The following is a 27,977-nucleotide window of genomic DNA, read 5'->3' as shown; positions in this document are numbered from 1 at the left end:
ATCTTTTCTTTATTGAACTGAATCTTTTAAGTAGGTCATTTCAGACTCTTAGGGCGAAACCATTAACACATATGATCATCGGTAAATTAAGATTTATTTCTTCATTATGACCTTTATTGAACAAACTGAATTAACTTTAACGTTCATACATTAATTTAGCATTTTATTCCAAATATATTTATGAAATTATACCGTTTGTAATAAATATCCATCCCCGCTCGATGAGTAGGTACCGGCTGATGAACGTCATCCACGCATGCGCACTTTCCGCTTCAGAAGGCACACGAAATGGCGTCTGCTGCAGGTAAGATCAATGTAAAATCTTTTGTGCCCTGTTGTACCTTGTGAATTGAAGATTTTTAGATTAGTAATGAGTGTTATTTTTGTCGACGGTTACAGTTAACGCAGATTAAGTTGTGTTCCACAAAACGAGATAATCAGTTAAATGTGTGTATTATGCCGGTGTGGTTCGAGCCGGTTCGGTCTTACTGCGTGTGGAAATGGGGGAGGGGACGTAAAAATGCGGCATTTTACATTTTGCTCGGTAATGCTTGCATAAAACAAAACCACACACATTTTCAATAATTGCTTTAAGAATGAGCTAATTATATTTTAGTACATATTTACACGTGTCTGTCAGTTGCTTGGCAACGCCTGAGATAAGAGGCGGGCTAACTGGTGTTAGCATTCGAGCTCGTATGTGTTGTATCAAAATAATCCGATATTACTCTTAATCCTCCAAAAGTTAATCACAATAATAAATCTGTTTCAACATCTGTCTTGCACTTATATTTATCAAAAGCTCGACTTTTCACGGTCCTGTACGTTAGTTTAGTTCATTTGTGTCAGCTCATTGAAACCCCTTCCCTTATCTTCCAATAACGTTGCATGCTCCTTTTAATGGTTGTAACGTTATTTTCCCAATTTTTGGTGAACAAATATAATCAGAGTTCTGTAAATGCAGTTTTAATTTTTGCTTTTTTTCCTAAATGTTTTTTTTTTTTTACTTCCAGATTACAACAGTTACGGACAGGCTGGAAGCCAGCAGGGGTATGTATAGTTCACTGTTTCTTGATTCTTAACCTAACTTAGGTTATTAACCTAAGAAATGTTTATAGTATCTAGTATATATTTTGTTCTTGCTATTGCAGCCTTTATAAAAGATTGGTTTAAAAATGTTTGAATGAACAAAAACTTAATTATGAGATAATAAATTGATTATAACAACTGTTTAAATATAGTGTACTATATAGAGTCCTGGACAAATGAAAACCAAAAAATATTCACTTAAAATACTCCCTTAAGACCAGTGTTGATCGGTGAAATGTTAGTAAAAATACAGGCCTGTAAGCAGGGTTGGTTTCGGGTGGTTCAAATGGCCCAACCCTCAATGACAAAGGTCCAGAATTTGTCCCATACATGAGCTCATTTGTCCTTTTTTGACTGCTACACCATTGTACATTGTGAAAATAACCCATCGAAAAAGGCTTTAAAACAAAGCCAAATTTTCGGTTGACCGTCCAATCTGTGTGACTAAATCTAATCAGTTTTGTTCAATGCAAACTATTATTTTTCATGTGTCCAAGGTTTAGCTGTGCAAAAAAAACATGATATCGGATGTAGCCTAAGTGAAGTTGTCTTTCGCTAATGTATTATTGTTTAACAGAGAAAACATTTTACAAGTAACTTTTATTCTAAATCTTGGGCTATTGTTATCCATGAATTCTCAATCAAATGTACTTTTTTTTACAAGAGAGCTTATAAAAATTATGAAGCTCTTTTAATGTTATGTTTTTAAATTTTATTATTAGAATAGTCAAAAAGTTGAATGTGCTGGCCAGTTTATTTGCCTAATAATTTACAATAGGCTACAGTTTTTAATTAAAAAAATTTAACAGATTCCTATTTATTTCAAATGGTATATATGATGTAATGTATTAATTCATATTTTCTTTTTTTAATCTTAAGGATTGTTTTGGTACATTTAAAATGTGAGAAGCTAATCCAACTAAATATACTGCCTAAAATGCAATACTCCTAATAAATAGAAAATGATGCATATAACTGCAAAAAAGGTCCACATTTTGAGAAAAAAGAACCACCGCTTTCACCAGGCAGGTAATTGGCTTAAAAGATGTGGCAGCCCTGAATGTATTTGTGTGTGTGTGTGTCCTATTACTATAAACGTTTGGAAATTCTTTGTTATCAGGTACGGCTCCTATCCGGCCCAGCCCTCTCAACCGGGATATGGACAGGGCACCCAGGTAGACTCTCAATTTAGACTTTTGCTTTGTCTTCTATGAAATAAACCATTAATCGACATGTTGTATATGACTTGTTGTATGTGCTTTTTGTTGTTTAGCAGTCGTATGGTCAACAGCAAGGCTATGGTTCATATAGCCAACCGGCTGACTCAACCTACTCTCAGACCAGTGGTTCTTCAAGCAGTTATGGCCAACAGCCATATGGGTCTTCCTATGGACAGCAGCCACCAGCCAGCGGTGTGTTAATTTTTTCTTGTTCATTCTTATCCTCCATCAAACCACAGTGCTCAGCATATATAAGTACACCCCCTTCAATCTTTTACATTCATTTTTTTAATAGGAAGCTATACAATATTATATTTCATTCATTCATTTTATTTATATTTGTGCATATACATTAGATTGGTCAGTACTGAAGCCAAATCTGGAGCTTATCTAACAAAATAATTAGCGGTAATGCTCCAAAAACTAGTACACCCAAATTTATGTTATAGAAAAATATTAAATACAAATTTAAAAAAGAGGACAAATTAAGAGAAGCAAAAAATTTTAAAGATTTCGTTTTATTGTATTATCTTTCTATTTCTAAATATGTTTGGTGACTAAATATTATTTATTAAAATATAGTATTACATTGCCTATATTCACTGAGAAATGGATTAAAAAATATTAATTTTCAAAATGGGCTGTACTAAATTATGCTGAGCACTGTATGTTCAACATTCCCAAGCATTTGTTAGCTGAGGCCTTCGTATTTACCCTTTGTAGGTAGTTATAATGCTGCTTCAGCCACACCGCAAGGCTATACTCAACCAGTGCAAGGTTATGGAAGCAGCAGCTATGATTCCTCCACAGCTGCTGCCTCGTCAACCAGCAACACTCAGACCTCTTATGGTGGGCAGGCCAGCTATGGAACCCAGTCTGCATATCCTGGATATGGACAACAGCCTGCTGCTGCTGCACCTCCCAGGTATTGGTCTAATTCCAGTGCTTGGAGCTAATGTCTTTTTTTTTTTTTTCTGGCACTGTTGGGCAAGTGATAAAGATTTTTACTTGCCTTGCTAAAAATGTTTTAAAACTAGATATTTCCAGTATTAAATACATTTAGATATTTATTCCATATTAAATATAGTGTCAAAATAAACCATATATAGTTGTTCACATTAGCATAATCTAAAAAAACTTAAACCTTTTGACTTTATAGGAATGTGAGTAGCTAAGTTTCCTTGTCAGACATAGTATTTTATATCTTAATTTTTACTTTACAAACCAACTAGAACCTTACCCTATCACCCACATGAAAAAAGACACTAGTAATTTTTAGTAAATAATTTGGTTTGATTCCTGCTATTGTAGTTTATAATACTGTGTATGTATAATACATGCATACATACAGTATTATAAACTACAATAGTGTGTATGTGTACATGTACATATTTATATTAATAGTGTAAATTGTAATAAATGCTGTCATATACTTCAGTTTTTACTACAGTAAACTATGCAGTATAATATGCCCTATATTTGAAGAAAACTACAGTATTTGTACTGTATAATATAGTACTGTATCATTTGTTTATTACCATAGTTGTTACTATAGCAGATAAAGAATTACCACAACAGCATAATTCATGAAACAAGTATAATACAAATATCAGTTAATGTATACTACTCATCAGTGTGCATTTGATTTTTCACTAATGCTTTCTTTTCTCTTTCAGCAGTTACAGTTCTGGGAGCCAGCAGCCTGCCGGATATGAGCAGAGCTCGTACTCCCAGCAGCCTCAGCAAAGCACTTATTCTCAGCAGCAGCAGGGAGGATACCAGGGCCAGCAAGGAGGCTACGGACAGCAGAGCTCCTATAGCCAGCAGGGAGGATATCAACAAACTCCTCCCCAGCAGCAGCAGGCTCCGCCTTCCAGCTATGCTCCGCCTTCTGGATCTTATGGACAGCCTTCTGCCAGTCAGTATGGACAGCAGGGCAGTACTGGAGGAGGTTATGGCCAATCAGACTATAAACCACCAAACCAGTATGGTAAGTCTGCTGGAGGTGGCTAATCGGAGACTTGTGTTCAAATGCAAAAATGTCAGTGACACTTGATTCTTTTACAGGTAGTTACAGACCAGACCATCAGAATGGAGGTGGCTATTCTGGCCCTGAATCTGGAGGATATGGGGGCCCTGGAGAGGGCCGAGGCATGGGAGGGGGGAGAACCGCGGGCGCGGCCGGGGTGGGTTTGACCGGGGAATGATGCGAGGAGGTGGTGGCATGCGAGGGGGCATGAGCCGTGGAGGCATGGGGTAAGTGTGCATTCATAGGTTCTCATCTCACTACTTCTTTTTCCCTCAGACAGGAGCTGAAAGAGGCCACACAGGGCTGAGAGCCACTCTTTATTTTAAAATTTAAATGTAACTTTATAGTTTTGGAGCCAGAGCTTGAATTATATACTGTATTTTGACATCTCAAACACAGTTTGGACATTTCGTCTCAAATATTATAGCTTTTTCTCCCCAAATTATTTGAAAACCACTATAATTTTTTTTAAGTTTTAAAAAGTTAAATTGACTTAATCCTGAAGTGGTGCTGCTCTCAGCTTTGCCTCATTGTTTCCTAAGGTAAGATGAATGAGAATGTGCTTTGGGAAAAAATATAAATTCAATCTCTTTTATGCATTTTATCATAATCTGAGAGATTATAAATTAAATGGAGTTAAGATTGTAGACTAGGAAGAAGATGATTAAGCATCATCAAGTCAGAATTTTAAAGATCGGTCTTCTAAATGGTCCTAAAAATATTTATTAAACATTTAGGATTAATCAAAAAAGGTGCATTCATTAATATAAGCAGGTTCCTGTAGATCTATCTGCAAATAACATGCTTTCAGGTAGAGATTTAATTCAGTTTACTCAATTAAAATGACTCCTAAAGCCTGGCCAATGTAGGGGGCCATTCACACAATGCATTTTTCCATAACAATGGGCTACTTTTTCATTGCGCTTGAGTGACCATTACTCATCTTGCCTTGCATGAGTGTCATGTTTTTAAGACACTGTTTCTATAAAAGTTTCAGCTTTTACATGCAACTTCATACACTGGTCAGGTTTAAGCTATTGGACTGGTCAGAACTACTTGAAGGCAGGGCAAGCTTCTGTTGGCTTGACTGATTTTTATTTGATGGCAACATTGCAAACGAGGTGCTCATGGTAGCTTTGTGTGCATACCCTAAATAGTGTAACATTTCTTCAATTATCACACCTAGCTCTTTAAAAATAATAATTCCCTGAGGGCTGCACATACGTTTTAGATGCAAAATGCATTCTGTAAAAATGGCCCCTAAGACCACATCTATTGCAAAAATGACATGAGAGTGCTTAAACCTTTAAAAAAGGAAACTACAAAACTACAGTGTACTGACAATAAACACTGGGTTCCCATGGGTAATACAATTTGAAATGGTCTGTCCTGTACGTTAAAAGTTTCGTTTCATGCCCATTTTTATGATTACTTGGTTGGGCCATATTTTTTAACTCCATTTTCTTTTTCATGCTCATAAACTGACAGTCACTTTAGTCAGTTTTAGTCACTAGGTTTTACATCAGATATTAAAGGAGGAGTATTTCACAGCCAAAATCTGGTAAATTATCAATTGTTCTCATAGTAGGTGTTAATGCCCTGCAAAATGATATGCATCCTTAAAAAAAAACGTTTTAGTGTTATTATAATTGTAAAGTTGATGTATAAGCACATCATCGACCTGTTTTGTTCACTACATGTCATGGAAATTCAGCTTTATACAAGGAAAATAAGGGAAATTGGTATTTGTTTTAAAGTGGGAACCCTGTAAACAAGATGTGATCAAGCCTTAAGTGTGGATACTATTGTAGTTAAAGTTCACAGTTATTGTTCTTGATAAAGGGCCAAGTGAAAATTAGGGATATTTTCAGAAAACATGTTAAAATGGGTAAAATTCACTAGAATAAAACTTTTACCTACTGTGGTTTTTAAAATGTTGTTCTATAATTCTGGTTTGCATTAAGTAAAGAGTTTTACAATCAAATATTGGTTCCCAAAGACTTCTTTCAATGCTACCAAAAGCAGGACACTAATGCAAAACAAATATGAAAGTGAATGCAGTGATGCTTAACTTACAAAATACCCTTGTTTTTTAATTACTTAATCATTTTCTAGAGCATGTCCCAATTCCTCTGTGCTTTTAAATAACTATTTAAATATAACATTTTTTTTGATACATTGATAAATTTACATTGCATTAAACATAAATAGCATTTGGGTTTTTAAAGTACTCTTGAAAATACACTGCATTCATTTTCCCTATTAAAGTAAGGGTATGTTTTCTTTGTTACACATTTGGATTGCAATTGTCTTGTGCATCATATAACTTTTTCTTTAACATGCTTTGTCGCATTTATACGCTACAGGTAACAAAGTGAGAGCCATGTAAACACATCAATACTTTTACAGTACCGCTACTCAGTTCTGAGTCTGGGCCGGCAGCCTTTTGAAATGGGGACCTAAAGTTGGTCGTGACAAGAGGTGTTCCAAATGAGTTTTTCCAACAGGAATGAGAGTCATGTTTTACAACCAAAGAAAAGTTGTAATAATTATCTGAACATACAAGTTTACTCTTTATACAAAGATGTTTTGATAGCCCTTTTGTGTTGTATAATTTCTTTAATCAGCATCATTTCTGTAAAGAGAAAAATGGTGTTATAGTTTATCTGCTTCTTTTATTTAACTAAAATGCATGTACAAGATTCATGTAAGCAGATTGTTTCAGATGCATCCATACACAGGCTACCTCTAGACCAGTTGGAACATTTGCCACCAACAAATATATAAATCCATAAGGGAAGGTTCTCTTGTCATTAGCTGGCATTTTAAATACTCTTTTTACTTCTCTTTAATCTTTTTTGGTGTCATGTAAAGATGGTAGCAAGGCTGCATCTGAAACAATTACCTCTCAATGTCAGTGTACACATTTCTGGGGTTTTCCACCTACAATGGTAATAAAGATCATCCCTTACTTGTGCTTCATACAACCCCAATAATGTTCAGCCACTAATGTCATTAAATTGTAAATCAATGAAGTCAGGATGAGGGCAGAGACATTGTAATGCTACATCACCCTAACAAAGTGTTATTCTCAGAAATCTTGTTTTTTATATAAGGGAAACTTGTTGAAGGTTAAGAGTCAGTTAGAACTGTGCAAATACCCCCATTACCCCTTTTGTGGTACCGAAGTGGCTGTTTTAAGGGATATCGCCTTCATATCTTCGCTTATTCCCCCCCAGCATCGCTGGAGACAGAGGTGGCTTCAGTAAGCCTGGTGGTAAGTTTAATTAGAATCACAAGACTATACACTAGAATTCTCCACCTTTTATTGGTGTTTTTCCCAAAGAGAAAATAAAAATAATGCCTTGCAAAACAATACACTGCCGGCTAGAATTTTAAGAGTTTTCAACATTTTGTCATTGGTTGTATAGGAATGGTTCAGTCCTATTTTTATTGGTTAAAAATCCTGAGTGTGGACTCCAGTCAAAGGTTACTTTTGCTCTCATATTTAGGAGTTAATGGTAATTGGCCGACCCAGCCATGTAGATGATTTTACCTTTTCAGTGTTTACTACATTTTTCAATTTCATATGATATCAGGTATGGAGTCCAATTTGGGTCCTTGTATTTTCAAGGGTTTGTTTTTTTCCATAAATATAACATTCTACTTTAAGGCACACTGGAGTTTAAAAAAAAATCTAAATAGCTTTCAAATAAATCTCATCTTAATACTTTAACAATCAAACTATTTATGGGTCAATAAGCACAAGGGTATTTTGACTTATGTCTTTGAATGCTCAGAGCAAATGTGCCGGGGCAGAAATGCTAGTATAATGTTGTCAGGTGCTTGAAGCTCTGCTTGTAAACTAACTTGTTTCCCCTTTCTTTTTCTTTTGGTGTCCTGCTTGATAAAAATCTGGAACAGATGGTGAAATGGGTAGGTTTACACTTTGTTTTTTGACACTGTTCATTTTTATACATTTCTTGATTGTACCTCCTGTTTTCTCCTTAGGAGCCCCAGAGGAGCAAGATGACTCTGAAAACAGCACTATCTACATCACAGGACTGACTGAGAATGCTACGTTGGAGGAAGTCGCTGACTTTTTCAAGCACAGCGGCATCATTAGGGTACTTATCTTTTTTTTCCTGAAAAAAGCCCTGACACCAAGCTGACAGCTCTTAGTTGGGTCTTTGAGTTTAGTTAATCTTGAGCTAGACTGTTTGGCTGACTGTGTGCTGAATTGCTGTCAGTGAGAACTGATTGGCTGTTATGTTTAGTGAACTTTGTGTTGGGCAGGCTTGTCTTATTTGTGGTCCTGGACCAAAAATCAATTTCATGGGTATATTTTTTTTAAATGACCAAAAATAGTTTGAATGTTAACAATCATGCTCCATGTAAATATATCATACTCGATTTGTTATGAGTAATAGGCATCGCAGAGAAGTTCAATTTGACATCTTTAGGGCTGGAACACATCAAGCTGATGGTGAGCCATTGGGCTGAAAGTAAGCATATGTCAGGCTAGTTTGTTTGTAGTGTTCCACATGTCACCTTTTATTGGACTTAGGTTGGCAGTTCACCTGGTTCACTGTGTAGAATCGACATGGGTAAAAGTGCGATCCGAGTTGCTGTGAATCAGCTAATTTATATATATTTAATTTAAAAAAAATTCAAATTATATTGGTTTTCCATATTTCTACAAACAAATCCCTTTTTATGAGTGCAACACTTGTTTGAGTTTCCTTTGTGGAATGATAATACTGACACCTAGAAAGATGCATCCTCATGCTCGGATCTTCAGTCAGGCATCATTCATTGGGTGTAATATGCAGATCTTTGGTTCAGACAGAACTAGATGCAGCTTGCTGTTCAGATTTTAAATGTGATTTTTCAGTATTTGGATTCAGATTTTCAAATAACTTAATCTGTCAAACATCTTATCCTGACAAAATGGGCACAAGTGGGAATTTAAATTTCTGATTATGCATTAACCTAGATTCCTAAAAATTGACACCTAAGTGTTGTGGTCTAGGGACACACATTTGTCTACCACATTTGTTTACTCAAACTAAAACAAGTAACAGTCCTTTATTTACCATTGATTTCTTGATGCTTGACTGAATGGTGGTGTTTATTTTATTTTTTGTATTTTAGATCAACAAACGAACAGGCCTGCCTGCTGTCAACATATACACCGATAAAGATACTGGCAAACCTAAAGGCGATGCCACCTTATCCTACGAGGAGCCTCCATCTGCTAAAGCAGCAGTCGAGTGGTTTGATGGTGCGTTGATCTGAACCAAAATCAGTCCTCAAAGGAATGAAATGAGCCCTCAACATGAATGTTTGTTCTTTAGGAAAAGATTTCCAGGGGAAGAAGCTGAAGGTGTCAATGGCCAGACGCAAGCCCATGATGGGTATGATGCGCGGGGGTATGCCAATGAGAGGAGACCGCGGTGGCATGATGGGACGAGGAGGTTACCTGCTGCATTCAAGTTTTAGATGCAGCCATTTAATTTCATAGCAGTTTCAATATAAATCATCTCTCTCTCTCCAGGAATGATGGGTCGTGGTGGAATGGGAAGAGGTGGTGATCGTGGAGGGTTTATGCCACGTGGGGGTCCCAGGGGAATGGGTCGTGGAGGACCTACTGGAGGAAACATGCAGCAGAGGGCAGGAGACTGGCAGTGTCCAAATGCGTATGTATTACACTAGTGATGCTTGATCAGAGTACAATTAATTGCCCAGAGCCTGTTCAATGAGGATTTACTTCTTTTTTTTTTTTTAGTGGATGTGGAAACCAAAACTTTGCCTGGAGAATGGAGTGTAATCAGTGCAAGGCACCCAAACCTGAAGGCTTCGGACCTCCTCCCTTCCCTCCAGGTTACTTTTTATATTCATGTAAAGCTCTTAGAGGTGCTTAAAGTGTTTGCATTGCTAATATTTAATGAATCCTATGTGATTCAGGTGGTGATCGCGGTCGTGGTGGTCCTGGTGGGATGCGTGGTGGTCGTGGTATGGATCGCGGAGGACCAGGGGGACCCGGAGGCTTCCGTGGAGGCAGAGGTGTGGACCGTGGAGGCTTCAGAGGACGTGGTATGGACAGAGGGGGCTTTGGAGGAAGGGGTCGTGGAGGCCCTCCAATGGATGACATGGGCCGAAGGGGCCGAGGAATGGGACCACCGGGGAAAATGGATATGAAGTGAGTATTAAGCTCGTCTCTGTGATGGTGTTAAAGCCATGAAACGGAACATATTAAATTGAATCTTTTAATTATTTTGCAGGGGAGACCACCGCCAGGACCGTAGAGAGCGGCCGTATTAATTGATGCCTCGCTGGTCAACGTGTTCTTCCTGCCCCATTGTTAATTTCTCACATGGTTTTAAAGTTGCATTTCCATATTTATGAGTAGTTAGTATGGAACTCGTTAATGCTTTGCCGTTAGTCTTCAGTGAAGGTTATATTTTATTTTTTTAAGTTTTGTGTTTTGTCCTCGCTTTCCTGGTCAAGAAGTGTCCATGAAACCAGGTGCACATGTAAATGCAGGGTGTTTGGTGTGCCATTTGGATTTGTCAGAAATGTATTTGTGGAAATGTGAGGGTATTTTTAAGTTCCCAATAACCCTCATGTTTTGCTCTGCGTTCATGTGTGGAAATGTGGAATAAAAATACCATAAAAACCATTTTGTAGGATTTTGTTTTGGGTACATGGCTGTTGAAAAGTACTTATGCCATGTATTTGTTTTCATCATTTACTGTCATTGCTTTACCCGAACCGTGTGACTGAATAATGTACATAACTGATGTGTTTCGGCCCCCTGTGTCATTTCACAGTGTTAAGAGTCAAGCTCGAATAAATTTCTGAACAAAAGCTTTGTGGCTGTGTTTGAGCTTCTAAAGTTGAGTTTTTCAATCGCTAATGTGGCTACACGTATCTTATGAAGCTATAAACCAGGTCCTTAACATTAACATTAGTGAAAGCTTGTTGAACCAAATATGCGTTTAGGTATGGTTACATTTTTATTTATTTATTTTTTAATGAATAATTTGATGTACATTGGCATTATTTCCCCAGGCAGTTTAATGTTAACTCCAAAAAGCAACATTCCTGATGGTTATTTTATGTAGGATATTTTTGTGCCAGGATACCGATAAACAACCATGATACTGAGATTAGTAAAAAAAAAAAAATAACTTTAAGGATGGGAATGTTAATGTTCTGCAAAAATAACGGAGGGCCGGTGTCCTGTAGATTTTAGCTCTAAACTTGCCTCAACATACCTGCACGGATGTTTTTAGCTTGATTTGCTAGCCTATATGTGCATGGTTGGGATTGAAACTAAACTTACCAGGCCTTCCAGTACAGAGTTTGGACACCCTTGGTTTTGTCATTGTGACCGACTCTGAAGAGAAATATGCTTACTGAGGCCTTATTAGCAGAAATGGCTTCCATAAAAACAAAGGTTTGCTGTTATTCGACTTGAGCTAGGTCGAAAGTGAGAACTACTGAATAACAACCACAGTGTACATGTTATGTTATTTACAGTGTGCTCTTAAATGACTCCAGGGCTCATAAACAGAGTCACATATACAGAGTTATATGGGATCCTTTATGGTGTTTTGAACAATATTTTGTCTGTGTTTCTTATTTCATGTCACAACCTATATGGGAATGTAATTTTTGGGAAAGTATTACCTCGTTTAGCACTGTTAGATAACTTCTAGTACTTAATGGAACCATCTTTTAAAAGGTATTGCGCAAAAATAGGCAAAGCAGCACTATGGAGAGTAATAAACACTATCTGATGATGACCTGTTCATCATGGCGTCATCTTGCGGACAGTACATCGAACTGCATTTTCAAGACGCCACTTCAGTGATGCAAAATGTAAACCGTAGAGGACAAACGCCGCATGACTCTGCAACGGCCAAATGCCATAATGCAAGGATCAAGACTGTATCCGATATCGGCCCTGTATCCGCCGTCAAGCTTATCTCGGGATGCACACTTGATCTTTTAAAAGCATCCTCCTCACTAATGTCTTTACGTCATATATCAGATTCTCAGCAATCTGTGCGTCCGCGATATATCTACGTCATCAGCTGTGTTTCCCTCAGCAGCATCAGTTTGCCATATTTTCTGACAGAAGCGCCGCCTCTCCTCTCCTCCGCTCTCCTCTCTGTGACCGCAGATTTGACTCCTCGCTCGTGTTGCATCCCTGCATGTGAACCTGGGAACGCGCGGGGGTGAAGAAGGCGTCGCGCGCGCGGACAGACAGCAGTGCTCGTGACCGCGCAACATGACCGAGCTGGTGGTGCGGACTCTTCCGTCTCCTTCAGGTGTCCAAGGTCCCGGTCCGGACACTTATAAAGGATGGCTCTTTAAATGGACCAACTACCTGAAGGGGTACCAGCGCCGGTGGTTCGTGCTGAGCAACGGCCTCCTGTCCTACTACAGGTTTGTGATGCGCACGAGGAGCGCGTGACTTTGCTGTGTCACCTCGGCTCGTTCACGTTATTTGACAGCCTGCGTGGCAAAAGTTTTAATGAAAAGGCACCTGTGGGCACCGTTGACAGGTTATATATAGGACAACTCGTTTGTTGGCTGTCCGTCATGCAACAATGTCTCAGCTGTTTATAATTAGTAATGGGGACATCTGAAGCAACTAGATCAAGTTTCCAGCCTCACCTGTAGCCGAGAAACACTTTAAAACAGCGCGGTGCTTGGAAAATGAGCTATATTTACCTCAGTCTTATTATTTGACAGGCATAATACTCTAAAAAATTGCTATCATTTTGTAATCAGAAGTATCATAACTTAATATTTTGTCACTTAAAGCCACACTGTGTTTGATTAGCAACTTTTCATTGATAGGTGAGCAGCCTAGGGTTGATTTATTTTTCTTAAAAATGTGCAAATTCTTTTTGCAGTTATTTGCCCCATTTTCCATCTAAATACTGCATTTTAGTGACATTTTAAGCAGTATTTTTTTAGCTTGTAGGATAACCACACTTTTTGATGTGCCAAAATTATTTCCTAAAGATTTACAATAAAGAAATACGAAAAAAACTTCTTTTTAAAATACAAATTTATCACATAGTATATCATTAGAAAAGTCTGTTAAAGTTTTAAATTTAAAAACTAGACCATTGTCATTTATTAGGCAAATAACAAACTGCCCAGCACATTCAGATGTCCTTTGGTCAATTTGGCCAATTCAATAAAAAAAACATAATAATAATAATAATAATAATAATAATGTAGAGCTTTTGTTATGTAGTCACAATTTTTCTAGTCAACGTTTGAAAATTCATAGATAACAACAATAGCCAAGATACATTGAAATTAATTTAATATGGGCCGCTTTTGGTGCTTCTCACATTTTTTGTTTCAAGAGTAAGGTCCAAGATTTAGCATAAAACTTACGTGTGAAATGTTTTCTCTATTTAAAAACAATACAGTAGCGAAAGACGACTTCACTTATATCAGATTATAAAATAAAATATTTGTTAGCACTAAACAAAACTGATTATTAGCTAAAGACATGCCGAAGCGTCAGTCAACAGAGGTTTCTGCTTGGTCTTAAAGCCTTGTTCGATGTGTTATTCTCATTGCTTATGTAGCAGTCAAAATAGGACAATTAAGCTCATGTATGGGATAAATTGTTGACCTTTGTCAGTAAAGGGGGGTCTGAACCACCCAAGCCCCCTTTGCTTTAGGCCTGATTTACTTGTAGTTCACCCAAAAAAAGATTTCTGTCCTCATTTTTCACTCATCACTTGTCCCAAACCATTTTTTTTGTTTTGTTGAACACAACATATATATTTTTAAAAAAGAATATCGTAATACTGTAATTATTGACTTACGTAGTATTTGTTTTTCTATAGAAGTCAATGGTTACAGGTTTCCAGTTTTCTTCAAAATATCCTCTTTTGTGTTCAGCAGAAGAAAATAGTCAAACAGCACTGTAAATGCAGGGTTTCACACATCTCCTTAATGTTGTCTTAACACAAATCAATTGAGTTAACTTAATTTATTTAGCACATTTAAGTTGTTATCACAGAAAAATTATAATTAAGTTTATGTTTTCTGCATTGATGTATTTATACATTTGCAAAATTCTGAACCGAAAGTGTGTGAGATATGCTAAAAAGCTAATTAGATTTCAGTTTACACTATAAAATCATGCATCAAGAAGCTATATTTGACTGGTGCTCCATTATGCATGCGAGTCAAAGAAAGACATGAACATTCAATTTTTAAAAGGTTATATGACTATCAAAATAGTCAGCAAAATAGTAACAATCCTGAGAACATACTTGTGCATTTAGAAGGTTTAAATAGTTCCCTCAAAAATGAAACCTTGCTGTTAATTTAATTCACTCTCAGGTCATCAACTAAGATGTAAGAGACTTTCCTTTTCAGCGGGACATTAAATTAGATTTTTAAAAACAGCTGAAACTGTGGTCCTTGATGATTTAGAAAATGCATGTCAATACCGACACGTTGCTAGTAAAAAAAGATAAATAAAGGAACAAAATCAAACAAACAAACAAACAAACAAACAAACAAACAGAGAGGCATCAGTGGCTCCTGATGATTCTTTGAGGTCTTAAGCAGAAATATGATTTTATAACAATATTTCCTTAAATCCACAGCCAAAGCAGTATAAAATATCTCCTCATTTGAGATGTCAAGGAACATATTGTGCTGTTCAACACTCCAAAGCAGTTTAAATGCTCAAAGTCATACATTTGCTTTAATTTGTGTTTCCTTGAAATAAAAATGGCCTGATTGTGATGTGTGTTTTGAATATGCAGTAACCGACATTATTATTGTCAAATGTTGATTGTGTTTGTTCTCTTCTTATTAAAGACTGTGTTGTTTTCCAGTGTCAGACTGTAATGCATCTGTAAATGTTCCGCTAGTGCTGCAGTGGATCAGGATTTATATGGATTTGTTATTAATGATGCTCTGATTCAGCACTGTTGGACTCCTGTAATGCCTGTAATATATGACCAGTTTGTCAATGTTTCTTTTTTTCAGTGGTCAGTGGCAATGCTGATATCTAGTGTACTGATAAAATAAAAACATATATGAGGAAATGTAATGTAATATTTTAAATGGCTGAAAGCATTAAGTACATAATTTATTATTTTACAATAATAAAATTTCTGCTTATAATAATAACACTTTCATTTTTATATTCTACTCAATTACAAAAGTAAATTTAATCACAAAATATGAATAAGTATTTTCAATAATGAGTTTACTCATAATAAAACATAAATAGGGGCAGCACGGTGGCTCAGTCCAAAGACGTGCGCTATAGGTGAATCCTTATCCGTAGTGTATGAGTTTGTGTGATTGCAAGTGTGTATGGGTGTTTATGGGTGCATCCACTGCGTAAAGTATATGCCGGAATAGTAGGTGGTTCATTCTGCTGTGGCGAGCCCAGATTAATAAAAGGACTGAGCTGAAGGAAATGAAATAAAACATAAATACTCTTAAAATTCTACTTAATAATAAAAACAAAATGTATTTTTGGTTAATTAAATGAACAATGGCTATAATAATAATTTATTTTTATAAAAAAATAATATTTATTTTATTTAATAACACTTATTTTTGAGTAAAATTGAATAATAAACTCACTTGTTATCATTTTAATAATAATAGTGAATGAATTCTTTATTACACTTTTTAATTACAATAATAAATTCTATGGGTGACGCAGTGGCGCAGTGAGTAGCACGTTTGCCTCACAGCAAGAAGGTCGTTGGTTCGAGTCTTGACTAGGTTAGTTGGCACAGTTTCTGTGTGGAGTTTGCATGTTCTCCCCGTGTTCGCGTGGATTTCTGTTTCCTCCGGGTGCTCCGGTTTCCCTCACCGTCCAAAGACATGTGGTACAGGTGATTTGGGCTAGCTAAAACTGACCTTAGTGTATGTGTGTGAGTAAGTGTGTGTGGATGTTTCCCAGTGATGGGTTGCAGCTGGAAGGGCATCCGCTGTGAAAACATGTACTGGATAAGTTTGCGGTTCATTCCACTGTGGCAACCCCAGATTAATGAAGGGACTAAGCCGAAAAAAAAAGAAAATGAATAAATTCCATAATAAAACAATAAGCAAATATGTTTTATTTACACAATAATTATAATAAAGTCACAATAATAAGTATATTACCTTTAATAACTGCAATAAATAACTTTTTACTCAAGGATTAATAATGAGGAGACATATTAAAATATAAAATTAAATTTTTTATGTATTCACTATGAATACTTACAATGTAATCAAAATACCTTTAGCACAAATGTTACCCTCAATAATAATATAAGCATTTGCACTTAAATGCTCCGTATTTAATGATGGTATTTATATTTATTAATAATTATATTTATAATTACTATATGAATTGTTATTATTTGTTAATGATAACATATTCATTCATAACATTAAAAACATGTTTTCTGTTTATTATTAAATTAATATTAAATGTTTAAAAATGTAATTTATTTTGTACAGGATATTTAACCCTTATGTGCTATTGGGGATGTTTTCATCCACTCTGGGGTGATTTTGTTTTAAGTTGGCCATAACTTTTTCTGTGTGTCAGTTAGCAGAATAATTTCTGATGACAAATCATATTTTGACACATATTTTAAGAATATGCTTTGATTTTTTTTCTTAAATTACTTAACTATACACTCTGGGTGAATTTACAACCCAATTATTACGTTCAGGATGAAAACATACACTAAAGTAAACTGCTGTAAAAATTCATGAGATAAATATTTTTTCCATTTTTTTTTCCATAAATCTGTTAATCAACCTCAGGCCTGATGAAAACTACTAAATTGTTACGAAAATTACTGGACTTTGCTCTTTAATTGACAAATTCATAAATGATGTCACTGATTTGGTCAAAAAACACACTAAAGGATGTATTGTCAATATTTTACACATAATTATGGACTGGATTTTTTTTTAACCTTTTATCAAAGTATTGGACATGTGAAACATCATTGCCTTTGATGCATTGTATTGGATTGATTTAAAGTTTTTTCTCCCTAATTTACTGCTGGTGGCTGTTTTTGCCCCATGAACTTTCATTATAACCGCATTTTTTTTAATTGCCAAACCATGACACCATATAATCATGCACTTTTGATTGTTGGTGGTTTTCTCTGATGGAAAGAGGTAAAATTAGTACTTTTTACTGTTGATCATCAGTTCGCACCATTAATGCTTTAGATAGGCCTGTGCACAAAAAGCTTAGTTCTGGATTGGAGTATAACAGCAAATTAAAGTGTGTATGTGACTGTGTGAGAGTGACCTTTACGCACTTACCCTGATGTGTCTGAGCAAATCAAAATCTCAGCCTTTAGAACTACATGCAGTAACTAAAAACAAAGATGGTGTATTTATGAACCCTCAAATGTGGTTACAATGGAAGTCAATAGAGCAAAAACAGCCACAGTAAATTAGGGAGAGAGAAAATAAATCAGACAATGCATCAAAGCCAATGATGTTACTAATTGTTCACAAGTTCAAGACTGTGATAAAAGGTTAAAAAAAATCCAGTCCACAATCACTTTTTATGTTGAAAATTGTGTTTTTTTTACCCCATCAGTGACTTGGACAGGATTGAAGTTGATTAACAGATTTATGCAAAAATATTTGATGTGAACAATATTTATCTGATGCATTTTTACAGTAGTTAAATTCGGTGGATGTTTTCATCCCTAACATATCAAAATGGTAGTAAATTTGACCAGTGCACAAGGGCTAATACAAATAGTTAATTTAAAAAAAATTAACAATTTAAAAAAAGTGCACAATGCAAAAAAAAAAAAAACAAGATTGTTGCTTTTCTTGTGATTTAAAGTGCTTTTATTATACTCAATTTATGTCCCTTTAAATAAAGCATCTCATATATTAATAAATGTAAACACTTTAATACATTTACTCCTATTTTTTTATACAAATTTCATATAATTTAATATAATCAGTTATTTTCCTCATCTTGAGCGCACACAATGATGGCTCATATGTCAGTCACATTGTGTGTTTATGTGTGTGTGTGTGAGAGAATCTGATAGGATTCATTTCCTCTGGTTGCTCCTTTAACCTGTGTGGCTTTGTGTTTGTGTGTATGCAAATCTATCTTCAGGACTCAAGCGGAGATGGCACACACCTGCCGTGGCACAATTACCTTGGCGACGGTGCACATAGAAGTGGGCGACACCTGTCACTTTGTGTTGACGAGTGGTGGGCGGAGCTACCACCTCAAGGCCTATTCAGAGGGCGAGTGCCAGCGCTGGGTTTCAGCTCTGCAACAGGCCAAAGCAAACGCCACACATATGATGCCCCATTCAGGTGAGTCCTGACAAAGCCAGTGACAAACAGCCCAGAATAAACAGATCTAAAACAGCTTTAGTCAAGTTTACACAATCTCTTTTAGATTAGATTAGATTAGATTAGATTCAACTTTATTGTCATTACACATGTACAAGTACAATGCAACGAAATGCAGTTTAGGTCTAACCAGCAGTGCAATAGCAGCAAGTGCAGGATACAGGAATAAGTTATAAAGTGCAGTTATAGAAAACTATGGTGATATTTACAGATGGATGTACTATGAACATTATATACAGGTTGGATAAGCTATGAACAGATTTACAATATAAGAATATATGTGCAGGTTGATAATCAGTAGTGTGCAGATAGATAAACATGATTACAAGTGTATATGTTACAATATATGTACAGGTTGCTATTAATAATCAGTAGTATGCAGATAAATAAGCATGATTACAAGTGTATATGTATAGTAGGTGTGTACATAATTACAAATGCCCATATGCAGTGGGTACGTACAGTTCAATAAGTAAACAGTTCAATGTGGTGCAGTGAATGTGTAAATTTTAAACGTGCAAATGTTAAACAGTGCAGTTATTGCGAGGAGTTTAAGTTAGAGAAGAGTGGGGGGTGTATTGGTGGGGCAAAAGAGTCAGTGTGGGGCAGAGTTCAGGAGGGAGACAGCTCTGGGGAAAAAGCTGTTTCTCAGTCTGCTGGTTTTTGTCCGGGGGAGCCTGAAGCGCCTGCCGGAGGGCAGGAGAGAAAACTGTCTGTGAGCGGGGTGAAAGGTGTCCTTCAGAATACTGCGTGCTCGGCGCAAACAGTGTTTCTTCTGGATATCCTCTATGTCTCTTTTCAGACAGATTAGCAAAATGACTGAAAATGCAGTATTTTGCACTGCTCGGTTAAAGCTGACGTGAATGGAAAGTTGCTTAGACTTTTATTTGAGTATGTTGATGTACTTCCAACTGAAGCAGGATACTGAGTAGAGGCAGGGTCTGCTTTTTGTGCATGATTTGCTCATAGCAAATCAACGGTAAGTGGGATGTGGTTAAAAAATATTGTAACTGAAGCCTTTAAACTGAGGCAAACAGAAAGAACAGACACTGTAGCAAATGGTCAGATTTTTACTTTGAAGATCACCAAAAACATTTTTTTTTCAGTGGATTAACTAACAGGGATTAATTGTTTATCTAAAGAAGACTTAAAGAAATAATGCGGTCTGTCAGTGAAAATCTAATAGACGTCTAACAATAGTCCAAAATAGACTAGTCATTAAATACACAGGAATGAATTATTACACATGTGAAGTCTGTCTTTTTGATTTTCAGATTTTCAGCATGACAGACCAAATTCAGCCTTGTTTCAGCCTAGACATCAATGTTTAGACGTCTATTTGACATATGATTGGTTTGTTTCATAATGTTTTGCTTTGTAATTTACATTTTTAATACTTTTTTTAAATTATTATTTTCATTGTGCTATTACAGATTTTTTTCAGCTTCTTACATGTAGTGTGTAGCAGTCAGTGCTTAATTTGTAAATAAACAATTTCCAGAACAAAACCAGGAAATTAAAGTTACAGTGACTGACGTCCACCACACAATTAAATTTTCTTTAGACAACAATAAACGGTCATAGTGCAAAAAAAGAGCATCCCATTGCGGAACGGTTTTAATTATTTTATGCCATATAACGTGACTCACTCTAATCTTCACGAAGAGCCCACAGTTATCTCTTCTGTCATGTTTTCTGGCTGACTTGAGATCTCTTTGCTTCTGTCTCCTGCTATCCTGATCCAATCGTGCAGTTTCATCTTCTCAAGATCTCATTTAATCAGGCACATGCTCAGATTTACTGATAATGAAAATATGTGTGACAGCCTCTTTTCCTCTTTTCTGTTTTAAAAATACAAATATTATTTAGGTAGGCCACTATGCCATTATTTCGCTGCTCACTTTACGCAAAACTTTTACCAACCAATGAGAATAATTGTAAACATAAGAAAGCCGTTTGGCTGAAAATATTGTTGAGGGCCAATAGTTAAACGGGACTTTTGCTTTAACTTTCGCATTTCGCAGACTACCGTCATGACACACACACACACACACACACACACACACACACACACACACACACACACACACACACACACACACACACACACACACACACACACACACACACACACACAAACACGTAGGTATTCACCATGCCCAAGTTAATCCTAGATCCATTAAAACAAATACTGGAATGCAAAACACGACATTTTCCGGAACAGAATCCGGCAAGATCCAGCTCAAATTAACCACTGGTAGCATGAATATAAATGCAAAGTTACGCAGATCAAAATGCAGGATACATGAAGTTACTAAAAGAATTGGTTCTGAAATCCCTGAAATGAGTCAGTAATTTAGTTTTATTTCCGGCGCAACGATATGCAGTTTTCGTAACACATTTGCATAATGATCGTCTGGGGGTTTCCATCAGCCGTCTGTTTGTACTGATTCTGAAACGCTGTAGTTGTATCTGGGGCCATGTCTACACTAATACATTTTCATTTAAAAACATCTTTTTCTCTGCGTTTTCGTCACACTGAGACAGTGTTTTCGTTACATTGTGGAAAATGATGCATTTTTGTCATGTGACCAATTCAGATACAATGGAGGAGGACATGGTACAGCAGTTGTTTTGGATGCTCTCCATTTGACACCATGGTTAAAGATTAATGTCAGAATGCTTCAGATTACCTTTCTTCAAATGTCACTGAATGTTTACTCAGAGCTGTTGCTTTGGCACGTCTCCCAGTCTATATTCTCGCTTGCTTTCACAACTTTATACTCTTAATAATTTATACTATGTGTCCACCTCACTGTTAGTTCATTTAAAAAACTTGATGCTTTTTTCCTTGACAAATTCAAAAAGCTGGAAAGTATATAAATGCATGAAAACGAAATGATGGATGCCCCACTTTTGGGAATTAATTGAAATAAAAACATGAATGTTGAGTGTTTTTAGATAAAAATGCTGTTTCAGATTTTTCCAGATTATGTTGCCTGAGGCCTGTTTGAGTTTGGCTTGTGTTGCAGACATTTTTGACAGCACTTTTTTTCTGATCTGATAAAGTAAATCTTCCCTTCATGCACTTCCTGTAGAGAATGATTCAGACTCAAACTGATGCAGTAAAACTTAAATATAGTTACTGTGGCTGTGTCCGAACTAGTTCCATACTATATAGTACACTAAAATCCGTATGCGAGCAGAGTAGTATGTCCAAATTCATAAAATTCGAAAAGAAGTATGCGAGAAGTACCCGGATGACTTACTACTTCTGGCGAGATTCTGAAGTGCGCATCCTATGCATGCTGTCTCTGTCTCTACATGTGCTGAAATTCAGACATGGGAAATGGCTTTAGACACATGCTATTAGTGGTCGACCAATCACAGCAAGCTGCACCATTATCTGGCCAATCAGCTTGGAGGGCAATCAAACTTACACTTTCTCCCTGTTCACCTGTTTACACTATGGACTGATAGGATGTAGTCTATGTAAAAACAAAAAAAATCTTTTGAGTGTGTACTTTTACTACCTCATCATCTTAAAGTTGATTAGGCCCAATCCCAATTCTGTTTTTCTACCCCTACCCCTAAGGGGAAGGGCTTCAAAATTTACTCCTAAGAATTGGGACGCCATCACAACACCTGCACATGTCATCGTATGTCATCGCAATCTCTTGCTTCATATGAGATCAGACAATCGCGACTGCCATAGTTATTCCAGTTGAGTTATTTTTTGGTATTTATCTTTAAAAAATCACTGAAGACATATATTATGTTATCATAATAATCTAATGTGGCAATAATATCATAACTGTACTGTGCATTTACACCTTATCCATATTCATCTATGTAAACACACCAAAAACAACATTGATATATTATAGAAGACACTATAAAAAGCTCATTCCCAGCCACTAGACATTACTGACAGGGTATTCGAGTGTCATCGAGTGTCAGAATGTTTTGGGACTGCTGTACAGGAGTTATTATTAGTGATTATAGATCGCAAAGATTTTTCGGGGTTTTTTTTGTGTGTGTTTTTTTAAAGCATGATGGTAAAACATGAACACAGTTATGAATGTATTAAAACGTGTTTGTTTGTCGTAAAACTTCGTAATAATGACAAAAAATACTAATTTGTGAATCATACTGTCACCGTTCAACTGCCCTGCCAGTTATGCTGTCACAGTTAACATCTTCCATGTTTATTTTATATTTAATTTCCTACCATATTGAAGATGAAGTTGCAACCTAATCTGCCATTCACGCATCTTTCATGCAGAGAAATTGTGTTTGCATAATGTAGCATTTGAAATGTATCTAACAAATGTAGCTTTATAAGACATCAGAGTGTTGTTGCAGATGAAATTAAACTATTTCTCATCAGGTTAGATAATAATTAATAACTGTAATTTAGAACTGCTTTACCTCATCTGCCATGTTTGACATGCTTCATTTGTGTTTGTAGTTAATGGTATTCTCGTGCAGTCTGGATAACTTTGGGATATTAATATCAACAGACTGTAATTTAGGACAGAATGATTCTATTTTTGAAGAGTATTAAGGATGTGAACTGGGACGCAGCATGGGTTTCTAGGAGGGCCACAGCCACACACAGTTTAGTTTTAATCCTAATTAAACACACTTCAGTCAAGTCGTTCAGGTTTTTTCTTTTTCTTTTTTTTGAAAACTACAGGTATTGAAGCAGTGTTGAGATAAACTCTAGGAACTGAGTTTGACAGCTCTAGTTTAGAGAGACCGGATCCTTGAACAAACTCTTTCAGCGAGGAAAAAGCTGTAGCTGCAGCATGTATAATGAGAAATTCTAAACGGTTTTTAATTTTAACTGGATGTAAACCTATTGTAGGAGACCTTCAAAACAAAATTAGAAGCATTTATTATAACATAAAAGGGGCACATAAATGTGTGAAATAGAAGATATTGGTTTCTTATTTTCTCATTTCTCATTCCTTTCATGATAACCTTTTTTGTTGTAATTTTGTAATTTAAAGCCTAAATCCTCTGTTTTTCTTTTTGTCAATTTAAACTGGCTTTCAATGACTGCTTGCATCAAAATCAACCCGCCAGTCTTAACCCAAAATTCACTACTCCAGATTATGTCAAGAAATCTCAATATCAGGAATCATCTAAAAATTATTATTATTATTATTTTGTTGACACTGTTACTAACACTCTCTATTATATCGTAGTCTCTAAATAGAACGTAGTTTTGGTCTGCTCAAAGGGTAAATTTTTCAATCAGTCAGTCAGTCAGTCAGTCAATCAATCAATTCATCCATCCATCCATCCATCCATCCATCCATCCATCCATCCATCCATCCATCCATCCATCCATCCATCCATCTATTTCTCTGTGTCTGTCTGGCTGTCTGTCCGTCTATCTGTCTGTCCGTCTATCTGTCTGTCCGTCTATCTAATTGTCCGTCTATCTATCTAGACAGACTATATTTCTCAGATCAAAATTGAAATTAGCAAAACAGTAAGTGCACTTATCCAAACAATGTGTAAAAATAGCAAAGCATCATGGAATCCTTAGTTCATCTCACAAAACTAAATTTCTGTGTCAATGAACATGTCAGTGCCATCCGATTTAAAAGTTCTTATGTCATTGTGTGTGGATAAGACAGTCACATTACTTTGTCATGCTGTCAATATAACTGTGTACTCTGTAGGGCTGTTCTAATGTAAACTATGGCTATTTATTTATTTTTTGTTGCTGTTTGTACTGTAATTTGTTGCCAGATCTTGTCGTTGTGATACAGAAAGGAAAAGACAGAACAATAGCACAAAGAAAATCAAAATAAAAGTAGAAATGTGAACATAGAACAACCTCCTTTGAGATGCACCTTTATTAGAAAAAGTCAAGATTCACCTTGGAGAAATTACCTAATTCTAGACAGATTTAGTCTAATGGAAAATATAGAAAAAATGCATTATGACAAAATATTATGACAACTTTTTCAGCCATTTTGAATGTAAAGTCTTATGCCATGAACAATGGATTAAATGTTGTGGGGGGTGAGACTATTCAACAGAGATCAAAATAATACATTTTATCAACATGACATATACAATTGATTATGTAGGAAACATCATTGCACATAATCATCTGCATGCATGTACATAAGCATTTGCAACTTGTTCAAATAAATTAGAAACTGATTTTTTGATGTGCACAAGTGACACGATGTAAAGATGTGAACAGGTAGTTTTGAGAATTTGAATTCTGATCTGAGAATTGTACTAGAATGTACAGAAAATCTGTAAATAGAGTTTTATAAGACTAACATGATCATGGAAATAAAATCTTACATTCATAATTTTTTCTCAGTTCAAAATATCCAAGGTAGAACCTAATCCATCTCTAAAATCTAATAAGCCTTAAAAAAAAAAAGAAATGTGTTCCAAATAACCTTTTACGGCAAAAAAAGGTATTTTTGTAAAAAAGAAAGTGCTGTGTTATATTACCGATTGCCACTAGACGGCAGTATTGTTCATTACATTTTAAAGCTTATTTTTCCACTCCTATTATTTCCATATCATAAAATCCATAATTATCTAAAAAAAAAAAAAATACAATTCCCTCATAATTATTTTGCTACATGTTTTCATTAAGTTTCATCCGTAAGACCTCGTTGAGAAGACATTGATATTGAGACATTGAGAGACTAATATTTCAACAAAAGTAATGCAAATATAATTGTCTTTTTATTTCTATCCTCAAATTAGCATTTTCCCTCAACCAAATGTTATATCTATTAGCCTGAGAAAGCAATTACTTTAAAAAACAATTAAATATTTTAGATTTTACAGGTGATTCTCGCAGTGTTTATCACCTCTCCGATATAACAGAATTTAGATGAGCCTCTATATCCCAAAAGTGATTGATTTGCACACTGCACACCATCCCGTTTGCATGATTTGATCTGAATGATGTGACGAGCGTGTTGAGCTCCGCCCACCAAGCCAGACGAAGAATGAGAAGGAAAGAAGGAGGGAGGGAGAGAAGAAAAACAGGAGCGAGAGGGATGGGAAGGTGACTGAGGAGACGTTGCTTTATATGCTTTCAGCCTAAATCACTGAAACATCACAGTCACAGCACTCACGCTTGCTTTGTGTTTAGCTGTGATTTCTTCTGGTGGAATAAAGGTAGGACAAATTATAGTGACACATTTAGATGACATTAATGCAGGAATGTTTGGCTTTTGTCTCTGTGGGAAATTAATTTAGAGTTTGTAGATGTTTTTGGACAGTCTTGCATTTTTTGACAGAAAAGTGTGATTTAAATGGAATTTATACAACAAGATTCCTCTTGTATTAGTGGAAGTTGAATGATTTTAGTGAGTCTGGTGGAATAGTTTGTTTTACAAAGACATTTTTAGCCTGGATTTTAAGGTTCTGCTTGTGATAGATTTTTAGGAGTGTATGTTATAAATCCTCTAAAGATCACTGTGGGTACTGTTATCAATTGTATTTAATATAAAGATAGATTATTGTTAATTCACTTTTACGCTGCTGCAAAAGTGCATCTGAAATGCTGTTTACGATATATTGCTTGGTTTTAGGATGTTTTATTATTCTGAAAAAAAAGTGGACTAAATACAGGTGAATATTTTGAGCTTTTCCAGAGGCTGTCGAAAACGCATTTGATTGGATTGCTTTCATAGTGTAAACATCTGGTCAAATGTGTACAAACTCCCCGACAATGCTTTAACTTTGCCACCTGAAATTTTAAGTTTGCTTTAAAGGATTTTTAAAAATTAATTTTCTTTCTAGACTTGTAACTAATTTAAACCCACAGTGTTTGGCGTAGTTTAGCATCTGTCAAAGCAGAAAGGAAACTAGCTGTTTGCTTTTTGTATGGACACTTTTCACAATGTCTATGATGACTTCTGCTGCTGAGAAACCCGGAAATATAAAAAGGGTCGATTGGTTTGTTGTCTCCTTTTGTAAATTGCATTTATTGGATAAAATTAGTTAAAAAGATCAGGAAAAGCCCATTTATACACCTGTTCTGTGACCCTCCTCTCAGAAAGTGGTCAAAAGTGGACAGAAGAGACTAAATAAAAGCAGGCGTACAGTAAGTGGGAATTACTTGTAAACCAGTTGAACAAAACTCTACTCTGGCCTATAGCTGTCTTTAGTGAGACTGTTGAATGATGCTCAGAGGTGACATGAAAATGTTTACACCATAATCTGTTACTAGGTCAGAACAGGGATTATTTAATTTGCCTTTCATGTGGCAATATCTGAGGCTGGAGTTACACTGACCCGTGTCAGACAAAGAGCTTCAGAGTTCTATTGGCCAGGTCCAGGATAGATTAAAACCATAACAAAACTTTCACTCTGCTTCTCTTTTAGATTTATTTTAATTTTTTTCAGAAGCTGTTTGTGGAAGCAATGTTTTGTCATTCATGCTGTAAACATTGTTGTTAAAACCCCTGAAAACATTCATATATATTTTTTAAATGTGTCAAATAGACTTGTCAGCTTAATCAAAATTGAAAAGAATTCTATTGTAACACTATAATCTTGGTGAATGATAATAAAACAGGAGTTGTTTATCAGCCAGAAAAATTCACAAAAAGTAACTATATTAAAATAAAAAAATATTTAATATATTAAAAATAATAAAAATCATATTTTAAGAACATAAAGTGACAGTCTTTGTTCTCTTCTTAAAAAGAGAAAAAGAAAATTGTATAATCTAGTCTGTTCTTAATGTAAAATTTGCCTTCTTTTATAATCATTCTAGTTATAGGTTTTTCCACTTATGCTATGGTTCCCACACTAAAAGGAGTCACATGTGGTGACTATCTATGGCGTTTCTATGGTGTGTGTTACTAAGAGTTGTCAAAGCTTGTCCGGTGTGCGACTGGCTTTAGACTATAGTTGTGTCCCAAATGACACACTTTGCACAATGCATTTTACATTATGTAGCTAGGAACTTATTCATTCAACCATATAGTGTTTGAGTTAAGTGTCGTCCCAAATGGAACTCCCAAAGGCAAATATTTTTTAACTAACCAGAAGTTCAAATGGTTTCCAAGACAATGTTAAACGGTTGCAAAAATACATTGTAATTACACTACATTCACCCCCATGAGGTGGCATAATTGTGTTGGAGAATTTTGCTTGCACTATCCAAAATAAATAAAGTAATCCAACCCTAATGGCCATTAGATCCTTCCCTTTTT

General features: G+C 35.8%; 2 protein-coding genes across 4 annotated transcripts in view; both read left to right on the top strand.

The window, feature by feature from the left end:
* The first annotated feature begins 262 nt into the window (after positions 1-262).
* ewsr1a (EWS RNA-binding protein 1a) lies at positions 263-11,208 on the top strand. The gene is given in 17 exon segments (NM_001115138.2): positions 263-304; positions 1,014-1,050; positions 2,210-2,264; positions 2,363-2,501; positions 3,033-3,234; positions 3,986-4,299; positions 4,377-4,472; positions 4,475-4,565; positions 7,578-7,615; positions 8,263-8,274; positions 8,350-8,465; positions 9,493-9,622; positions 9,696-9,815; positions 9,896-10,037; positions 10,127-10,221; positions 10,306-10,540; positions 10,623-11,208. Coding segments are annotated over 17 exon segments (1,878 nt in total). The 5' UTR covers positions 263-288; the 3' UTR covers positions 10,663-11,208.
* Positions 11,209-12,411: 1,203 nt separating this feature from the next.
* The window catches only part of osbp2a (oxysterol binding protein 2a), a 57,064-nt gene continuing 41,498 nt past the window's right edge, over positions 12,412-27,977 (top strand). For 2 of the 3 annotated variants that reach the window (XR_015500760.1, XM_087270114.1), the window contains exons 1-2: positions 12,412-12,795; positions 18,512-18,717. Coding sequence is in view for 1 of the 3 variants with exons in the window: in XM_087270114.1 (XP_087126240.1) it covers positions 12,638-12,795; positions 18,512-18,717 (364 nt within the window). In the remaining 2 variants the exon portion in view is untranslated. Of the gene's footprint in view, positions 12,796-18,511; positions 18,718-25,784; positions 25,930-27,977 lie in introns of those variants that run through there. The other variant, XM_087270115.1, reaches the window with a different exon arrangement.

Source organism: Danio rerio, chromosome 10 (assembly GCF_052040795.2).
Source record: "Danio rerio strain M-AB ecotype USA chromosome 10, GRCz13ab, whole genome shotgun sequence".
NCBI lineage: Eukaryota > Metazoa > Chordata > Actinopteri > Cypriniformes > Danionidae > Danio > Danio rerio.
This window is presented reverse-complemented; position numbering and strand designations above follow the sequence as displayed.